Consider the following 10,049-nt stretch of genomic DNA (forward strand, 5'->3'; position numbering starts at 1 on the left):
CCACTAGAATTAGCAACATTTTTCATCCTTACCAATCTGATAGAAAAAAAATCCAGTTGTTTAATTTATATTTGTTTATTAGTGAGTTTTACCTTGTATCTAATGTATATTGATCATATAATTTTTCCTTCTGGGAATATATTTTTCATTATATATGACTCTTTTTTAAGATTTATTTATCTGAAAGACAAAGATCTTGAGTTTCTCTCCCTCTGTAAAAATTTCAGGTAATTTATGGCAGTATTATTTTTTTTTTTAAGATTTTATTTATTTATTTATTCATGAGAGACAGAGAGAGAGAGAGAGAGAGAGAGAAAGAGAAAGAGAGGCAGAGACACAGGCAGAGGGAGAAGCAGGTTCCATGCAGGGAGCCCGATGTGGGACTCAATCCCGGGACTCCAGGATCACGCCCTGGGCCAAAGGCAGGCACTAAACCGCTGAACCACCCAGGGATCCCCCAATTTACAGCATTATTACGCATATTTGAATATTATTATTTCATAAGAGAAATAAACAAAAAGCACATCTACATTCAAACCTTCAGCAAAAATATTCTTCACCCATGCATAAAAAAAAAAATCACACAGCAGTAGCATTTCTCATCAGTTGCTGTAATTGTTTTTAATACCTTCAAAGTACACGAATATGCCTTTTCTCCAACGTTAATGGACTTAGGATCATCATCATCCAAGTCTTCCCAAATCCTCACATCACCATCACTTCCACAAGTCACAATATAACTGTGAAGGAAACACAGTCATTAGAAAGTCATCCAAGTTTCAGAAAAGAAAAAAGTCACCCAGTTTCAAGCCTATTAATTTTTTTGGAATATTATTTTATCTTTTTTTTTCAATAAAATCAAGGTGTTAGTGAATGTTTTCTCATTTTACATATATAAACCTTAAATAATGAGAACTGCTAATCTCCTATACTATAAAATGAAAGGTAAATTTATAATGATCCCTACAATTCCTCCTTGACAAAAATTCTTTATTTGTAATAATGTAAGAAAGACAAGTATGTAATCTCTGTTAACAGCAGAGCACCATTGTGCCTCTAATACAAAGCAATCTCTGACATATAAAAGCCTTGATAAATGTTTGCTGAATGAATACGTGGATGGATACAAGAGTTTAATTATCCAAAACTAATTATTCAAATGGCTGACTGTATCTCTCAAATCTTGTTTTAAATCTCTTTTCCTCCAGCTGATTTTATTCACTTGGTATGTGTCCTAACTATATGTGTCCTGACATAGAAAAGCAAACAAAATACAAAAATAACTTGGCAAATGGCAAAGAGAAGCCACATAAAGAACTGTAGAGGTTCTTAAGAAAAAGATTAATTCCCACTTGGAAGATCTGAGGCATTCATAAGAAAGTGGTATCTATAGTGGGAAGTCAAAGGGCAAGCAGGGCAAGTAAAACTGGATGCTGAAACTGGTGAAAACAACAGTTCCAGATGAAACCACATGAATCAAAATATGAAGTTAGTAAAATGTGGGGGAGTTCACTTAAAATAAACAGTACACGAAGTCGAGAAAGAAAATGTAGATTAGGGGTCATCCTATTTTTACAATAACAATGCAAGAATAAGGAGCTTAGACTCCCTTCTCTAAGAAATAAATAGGAGGACCATTAATTTGTTTGCCTAGGACATTCCTGATTTATGCATCCTCTCGCTGTGTCTCTCATGAATAAATAAATTTTTAAAAAGTTTTTTTAAAAAAAGATTTCTCACTTTATAACATAGGTAAATCTGAAAGACAACCGCCATCCCAAACCTTTCTTGATGGAACATAACTAATACCTTTCACAGACAACAGGTGTTGATGGATGAAAACCAAAGTGAAGTCAGTCAAGAGGCCCTATAGAGTGCTGTCTTTCAGTCTTTAGTAGTGATGGAGTAAATATTTCATATTACTGTCCCTAATATTTGCTGCAACTAGCCAGCCCACAAGGGAGATGTAAAGTTGCAGGTGTCAGTTGGTGGTACTAATGGAAAGTTATAGTGAAATATAATGGAATTAATGAGAAATACATGTAAGAATAATTAAGCAGTCCTCTGAAGAGCTTTTAGAATAATCGGATCATTCTTCTGACAGTGTTTTCATTTACTGTAGGAATAAAACTGAATGTTAATTTTATTATTGATTATGCCTTTTATAAAACACCTTTCTGTAGCAACTAAAGAAAAATACATCAAGTACATGTTTTTTGTTGGTTTGTTTTTAAAATTTTATTTATTCATGAGACACAAGAGAGAGGCAGAGGCACAGGCAGAGAGAGAAGCAGGTTCCCTGAAGGAAATCCAATGCAGGACTCAATCCTGGAACTCCGGAGTCATGCCCTGAGCTGAAGGCACGTCCAACCACTGAGCCACCCAGGCGTCCCTATCAAGTAAACATTTAACAAATAATTAAATACTAAATTTCTGCTTCTCAACAAGTTGATAATGGAAATGTAACATGAACAAAATGTTAGTTGATATTTACCATGGGGGCTATAGTAATAACACTAACCACAGGAAAGTCAGAGGACACAAAATTCCTGAAGAAACTTGAGCATCTACTTTGTAGGTTAGTAGTTATCTTGTGACTCCCTGAAAATCAAGCTTCGGCAGCTGCAGAAAGCACTTTGCATTTTGTCAAGCATGACTTTTCATAATTCAATATTGTTCAATAGAACTTTTGGAGAAGCTAGAAATGGTCTATGTCAGGCTCCTGAGCAATTAAAATGTGGTATAAAATGTAGCTAGTGCGACTAAGGAATTGAATTTTAAATTTAGTTAACTTTAATTTAAATCGAAGTAGTCATGTGGCTAGTGGCTATTGTACTGAACTGTGCATCATTAAAACAGATGACAGTGCTCTAAATTAATTTTGTTCAGTTTTCATTTTAAATTTTTTAATGCAAGGTATAAAGTAATCGCTGTTAATATGTTGTCTCCATTAGTAAAATAACTTTTCAAACAGTTAAATGATACTAGTTTTACATCAATGTCATCAGAGGGTTTAAATAGAAAATCAGTCAGATTACTTCCATTAATGGTTTAATTTTCTCTTCAGTTCATGGAAACAAAGCAAAGTTTTTAGAAGCTTTCACTGTGAGAGTGAAACGTCTAACGTTATTGGGAATTCTACTTAACTTCATTTGAAAAGTTCAATGGTAAAGATAAAATTCTTAATTTTTTTAAAAAAAGATTTTATTTGTTTATTCATGAGAGACAGAGAGAGAGAGAGAGAGAGAGAGAGAGAAAGAGGCAGAGACATAGGCAGAGGCAGAGGCAGAAGCAGGCCCTCTGGGGAGCCTGATGCGGGACATGATCCCAGGATCTAGAATCAAGACCTGAGGCAAAGGCAGATACTCAACCACTGAGCCACCCAGGTGACCCAAAATTCTTAATATTTACAGTAATACACATTTTAGTTGAGCACAGCATTGTAGTAAAAACAATGTACTTACTGAAATAAGAAATCTATGAAACACAAATGTACTTGGAATTGGGACTTTAATTCATAACCAAATGCACTATGATAATGAACCAAACAAAATGGAAGCCATAGTTGTCAAAGTTTGAGATAATTTTATTTATACTCAGGATGACAACAAAACTTTTATAACAAATTGATGTTAAATACACAAAAATACTTCAGCATTTCATGAGATGCTTTCTCTTCTGCCTATCAATAAGATTTTTTAAGTACTTGAGCCTTTGAAGAATGACTTTATAGGACACTTAGGTGCCCTACAACAACAGTGTTATTACTGGAAACAAGTTCCCTACATTTTAGTTGCACCTTGCTTAATATCAGTTAACAATCTTTAATTTAGGCATTCAACTTAAGCCTTTGAAGCTTTTAGTAAAATGCAGTTAATGAAAACAAAGCTTATGCAGAAAGATACTAAAATATATCCCTAAAAAGCAAATAAGAATTGATCAAATTGTATATTAAAAGCTGAAAGAGTAAATGACATAATTTTGAAATTTTCTAATTGTACCCTGGAACAACCTGACCTGTAAGAAGAATCTTCTGAGAGAATTCCTTATTTATTTATTTATTTATTTATTTATTTATTTATTAATTATTTTTTAAAGATTTTATTTATTTACTCATGAGAGACACAGAGAGAGAGCAGAGACACAGGCAGAGGAAGAAGCAGGCTCCTCGCAGGGAGCTCGATGTGGGACTCAATCCCCGGACCCAGGATCACACCTTGAGTCAAAGGCAGATGCTTAACCACTGAGCCACCCAGGCATCCCGGAATTCCTTAACTGTATAAATTTATGTTCTGTGCCAGAATAAAATGAAATTGAGTAGGCTTAAAATTTTTGAAAACATTCAAAGAAACCACAATTTACTTGATGAACTTTTGTCTTATGTTAAAGAACTAAAAAAAAATAAAATAAATTAAAAATTAAAAAATACTGAAGAGCTTACTATTGAAAAAGGATAGTCTGAATGCAGGCAAAAAGACAATCTATAAAAATACTGAAGGTGAAGGATCTACCCATTCAAAATAAATTTTTAAAAACTGAGACTCTTCCATTTAGTAGAATGTGCTTACTGGGTATGTGAAAACCTAAAGAGTATTTTCTTTTTCTTTTTTCTTTTTTTTTTTTTAAAGATTTTATTTATTTATTCATGAGAGATGGGGGCGGGGCAGAAATACAGGCAGAGGGAGAAGCAGGCTCCATGCAGGGAGCCTGATGTGGGACTTGATCCCAGGACTCCAGGATCATGCCCTGGGCCAAAGGCAGGCACTAAACTGCTAAGCCACCCAGGGATCCCCTAAAGAGTATTTTCTTATTGAAAAATATTATGATTTAAAAATAAAATTTTAAAAATTAAATTAAATTAAATTAAAATTAAAAAAAAATAAAATAAAAATAGAATTAACTGAAGGTCTCACTTCAAGGTCTTACCATAAATGTAACTCTTAGGTAGACTACAGCCTATTTTATTTTATTTTATTTTATTTTTTTAAAGATTTTATTTATTTATTCATGAGAGACACAGAGAGAGGGGCACAGACACAGGCAGAGGGAGCAGCAGGCTCCATGCAGAGAATCTGACGTGGGACTTGATCACACCCTGAGCTGAAGGCGGTGCTAAACCACTGAGCCACCTGGACTGCCCTGCAGCCAATTTTATAAGAAAAATAAAAAGAAGATTGTATTTAAAAATATATTTTTCAGAAAAATATTAACAACACCATGTTTCAGATAGGCTAAAAAACTGATTAAAGTACATGAATATGGGACGCCTGGGTGGCTTAGTGGTTGAGTGCCTGCCTCCAGGCCAGGGTGTGATCCTGGGGTCCTGGGATCAGTCCCTGCGTTGGGCTCCCTATGGGGAGCTTGCTCCTCCCTCTGCCTGTGTCTCTGCCTCTCTCTATCCGTCTCTCATGAATAGATAAATAAAATCTTAAAAAAAAAAAAAGTACATGAATATGTATCAAGAATCTATGTAAATAGATTAATGTTTAGAAAATCAACGTAAAAATTTTTTTTAATGTTTTAAAGTCATAAATGTTCTTACAAAAAAATGTTTTGAAACAATTTTTTAATAGAAATGTTATAGATCTGGGCAGCCTGGGTGGCTCAGCGGTTTGTCTTCAGCCCAGGGTGTGATCCTGGAGACCTGGGATCGAGTCCTGCATCGGGCTCCCTTCGTGGAGACTGCTTCTCCCTCTGCTGGTGTTTCTGCCTCTCTCTCTCTGTTTCTCTCATGAATGGATAAATAAAATCTTAAAAAAAAAAAAAAATGTTATAGATCTAAGACCAAAACAACATAATTTTCCAATCAATAAATAATTTTAAAAACTAATTTTAACTCTTTGAAATTCTTCTCCCCACTCCCAAAGTTGTCCTGGTTTACATGATAAAAGCATTGTAAGTTTCTGAGCAGAAAATCACTGTAAGAGCTAATTCTATCATGTCTTTATCCTCCTTGTGACATAACTCAAAAAGCCACCGTTACCAAAGCATTTCTTACCATCTGGATTCTCCATCCTCAAGAGCAATGTTCTTTCCCTTATCTCACCACCCCTCCCTGACCCTTCCTCTGGGCCTCATGAAATTCATGGTCAGGCACCAGAAAAATCTCTGCGTCCTCAGTTTTCTGAACATTTCTTCTGAGAGCACTGCTTCCTCTTCAGTCCTCTTAAAAGGTGGCTGATTTCTCTTCTACATTTTTGTGGGGCCTGTTGGTGGGCCTTCCTTGCACTTCACTACCACTCCCAATTCTATTGCTACGACCTATTTTAAAAAGCGAGGGGGGGGGCAAAAAACTGCTACCAGAATACTACAAATCCCTAAAGAGAAATCTCCCATGTTCCCTAAGGATTTTTAGCACAAGGTTCATTGTCATTCTCTAACACTATTCCTATCAGAATTCTTAGAGTTTTCTGTACCCATGTAGACAAAACCTTGTATCAGATCTTGTCCTCTACTTCATCTCAGAGTACCATGGTCATAGCATTGATTTTGCCTTTACCAGTATTGTAATATTGGTAAATTTAAATTGGTAATATTGCTTCATAATTTCTTTTTTTAAGATTTATTTATTCATGAGAGGCACAGAGAGAGAGACAGAGAGAGACAGAGAGGGAGAGAGAGACAGGCAGAGACACAGGCAGAAGGAGAAGCAGGCTCCATGCAGGGATCCGGGGTCTCCAGGAGCACGCCCTAGGCTGAAGGCGGCGCTAAACAGCTGAGCCACCTGGGATTCCCTGATTCATAATTTCAATCACCTAATCACTTAACTTTTCACCTTATACACTTAATATCCTAACTTCAACTATTTTTTATTTCTACAATCTAGTGAAACTACCTCCTTACTGTCTCTCACTCCCTTCAAATTCTCACATCCTTCTTAATCTGGCTTAGGTTCCAGCGTGTCCTTAAATGCACTCCTTTGCCTCATTCTCAAACCTCTTTCACTTTGTCATACTTACCTGGCAAAACCCCAACCCTGGTTAAATCCAACTCTACTGCCTATTACTAAGTTTGCACTTGCAGAGCTAAACATGGCTGGAGAAAAACACATAACCGGGTTATCTGGTCTCACTTTAAATTCATGATCACTAACTTAAAGAAGGCCTTCAGTGCTGCCCAGTATTCCAACTAACATTTCCCTATGCCATTCAGCTTTCCCACTCTTCTAATCACCTATCTCATATCTACTCTTTCTTCAAACCTCTACTGCCTCCCCTCTTTTTTTTTTTTTTTTTAAGATTTTATTTATTTGGGAGAGAGAGAGAGAGTGAGCAAGAGAGAGAGAATGAGCAGGGAGAGCCAGAGAGGGAGAAGCAGGCTCCTCGTTGAGCAAGGTGCCCGATGCAGGGCTCAAACCCAGGGGCTGGGATCACGACCCCAGCCAAAGATACTGAGCCACCCAGGGGCCCCATGCCTCCCCACTCTTACGTAATGACTTTGCTTCTTATTTTATTCAGAAAACATAAACAGTCTATAGAAATTGGCCACATGTTCTCCCCATCCCTTCTAGGTGCTCCTTTCCTCCAGTTGTGAATTTGACCATGCTCCTATCTTTAGCCACTCTCTCCCCCTTGTACACTATATTGTAGCCCCTCTCACCTACTCAAGGTCATCACTCCAGCAATTCTCCCTTTCTCTTCTAACATTAATTTATCCCTCTCTGTTGAATCATCTGCACTCATATATATACTGTATCTTTCACCGTAAAAACCTTTCCTGACCTCACATTCCTATCCAATTACCCTTACTCATTGTGTGTCATCCTAACTCCTATCCTTCCTTTCTGTTCTCTTGAATTCACTGTGACAAGGCTTTCATTCTTACCACTCCATTAAAAAAGCCCAAGATCACACAACGCCTCTACATCACTAACTCTAATGGTGAATCCTCAGTCCTTAACTTTACCCACCAGCATTTCACATAGTTTATTATTTCCTTCTTAAAATGCTTACTTCATTATCCTTATAGACATCATTCTTGTCTCTTGGTTTTCGCCTTTTGTCATCACCTTTTCTTAGTCTCCTTAGTGGATCTTCCTTCTCTAACTCAATCTCTAAATATTTTGCAATGTCCCAGGGCTTAGCCCTTAAACCTCTAACTACATTTACTCCCACCACAGGTGATTTCATTTAAATTCATAGCACTGAATATCTGATTGACAACTTCCACATTTAGATATCCAGCCAGGATCTCAATCCTGAACTCCAGGTGGTATCAGCAAGATAGACATTTCTATCTCTAACACATTTCTTCTCTTAGCATTAGACCCATTTATCCAACTGTCTACATCTCTAGTTGAATATCTCAAAGAAATATTCCAAAACTCCTAATTTCCACCCACATTCTACCTCTGAAATAAGCACCTCGCAAGCATCATTTCCTCAAATGTAACATCCAGAAACATAGATTTTTTTTTTTTTTTAAGATTTTATTTATTTATTCGTGAGAGACACAGAGAGAGGCAGAGACACAGGCAGAGGGAGAAGCAGGCTCCATGCAGGAAGCCTGATGTGGGACTTGATCCCGGACTCCAGGATCACGCCCTGGGCCGAAGGCAGGCGCTAAACCACTGAGCCACCCGTGGATCCCCCAGAAACATAGATGTTATCCCATACATCTCCCTCTCCCCTTCATCTTTAACGTCTGACCTATCCTATTGATTCTACCTTTTAAGTATTTCCTGAATGTATGCCCTTTCTTCCATACAGGTCTTCTCTAGTCTAAGCTTCCATCACACTCCACGACAGACTAATACAGAGAACTCCTGTCTTTCTGCATTCACTTCTACTTCTCCAATTCATCCTCTGTGTAACTTCTCAAAAACAAGAGTCTGATCACATCTCTCTACTTCAAGTTTTTAATAAATTCCTACTACTTTTAGAATAAAAACAAGATTCCTTAATAAAGCCCAGAAGGTCCTAGGTAGGCTGCCCACTGCCTACCTTCACAGATTCATCTCTCATGAACCTCTGCACCATACTCTACATTTTGTCATCCCTACCTTTCCTTCAGTCCTATGAGCATTCCATGGTCCCTACCACCAACGGAATTTTGCAGTCTTCTCTCTGTCTGGAATGCCACCACCACCCCATCTTACTATATACTTCCTAATGCCTACTCAATCTTCAGATCTCATCTCAAGAAACAATGCCTCAGAGAAACTGCCTCCTCAAACCATATCAACTTTCCTTCATACATGCTTTATTATTGCACCTATCACTTACTATTTCTAAACATACATTACTTTGTGCTCAAGGTCTGTCAATCTAAAAAGACTTTAAGGTCAATGAAGAAATAGATTGTGCTTTGTACTACTGTATCTGTAGTCTCCACCAGACTTGACACGCAAATCTTTTTTCAATGAATGAATCAACACAGGAGTGAGGGCGGAAGCCACACAACTGGATAGTACTGCAGAGGAATGGAATTTAGAAAGATAAAAGGGTTCCGGGAAATATCGCAATTTAGCAATCAAGCGAGGAATTAAGTTGGAAAAAAAAAAGCCATCAAAAAGCTAAAAACAACAATTAATAAAACGAAACAGCATCACAAAAGCCAAGGAAAGATACTACACCAAAAATAGAAGGGGCCACTGAATTTTACAAGTAGGTAGCTAGAGATCTGACAAAAGAATATTGCGGGACACAGAGAGGAAGTCAACAAAAGGAAAATACAGGAGAAAGCTCACATCTTTCTAACCCCTCTGGAAATAAAATCTTACACTCGTTAACTTTTTCAATACACTAAGACTACAATGGCGGTCCGAATCGAACAACAAACCTAAGGAAAATATATGTGCCATTTTAGATTTCAGCCTTATTATTTCTCTCTACCTGGGTGAGTCATATTAGCTTGACTGCTTAGCTGACCTATAACAACTAAAGTTCTAATATTTACACCCGAAACGATCTTTTCGTTTCACAAAGGACCTTACCTCCCCAAATCGTCAAAGCAGACATCTGTGTGTCCCTCGGTATGTCCAAATCTCATCGGCTTCTGTGTGGCAGGCATCTTTTCTTCTACCCACCTAAAAAGGCTTTATAAAAGCT

The 10,049-nt window shown here is 37.2% G+C and overlaps 1 protein-coding gene across 3 annotated transcripts in view; it reads right to left on the minus strand.

Moving 5' to 3' along the window:
• Positions 1–10,049, minus strand: part of WDHD1 (WD repeat and HMG-box DNA binding protein 1) — a 62,168-nt gene that overhangs the window by 51,800 nt on the left and 319 nt on the right. For 2 of the 3 annotated variants that reach the window (XM_025442356.3, XM_025442355.3), the window contains exons 2-3: positions 9,935–10,036; positions 629–740 (exon numbers count right to left, since the gene is read on the minus strand). In XM_025442356.3, coding sequence (XP_025298141.3) covers positions 629–740; positions 9,935–10,011 — 189 coding nt within the window. In that variant the 5' untranslated portion in view covers positions 10,012–10,036. Of the gene's footprint in view, positions 1–628; positions 741–9,934; positions 10,037–10,049 lie in introns of those variants that run through there. The other variant, XM_025442357.3, reaches the window with a different exon arrangement.

This window comes from Canis lupus, chromosome 8 (genome assembly GCF_003254725.2).
Source record: "Canis lupus dingo isolate Sandy chromosome 8, ASM325472v2, whole genome shotgun sequence".
Lineage (NCBI taxonomy): Eukaryota > Metazoa > Chordata > Mammalia > Carnivora > Canidae > Canis > Canis lupus.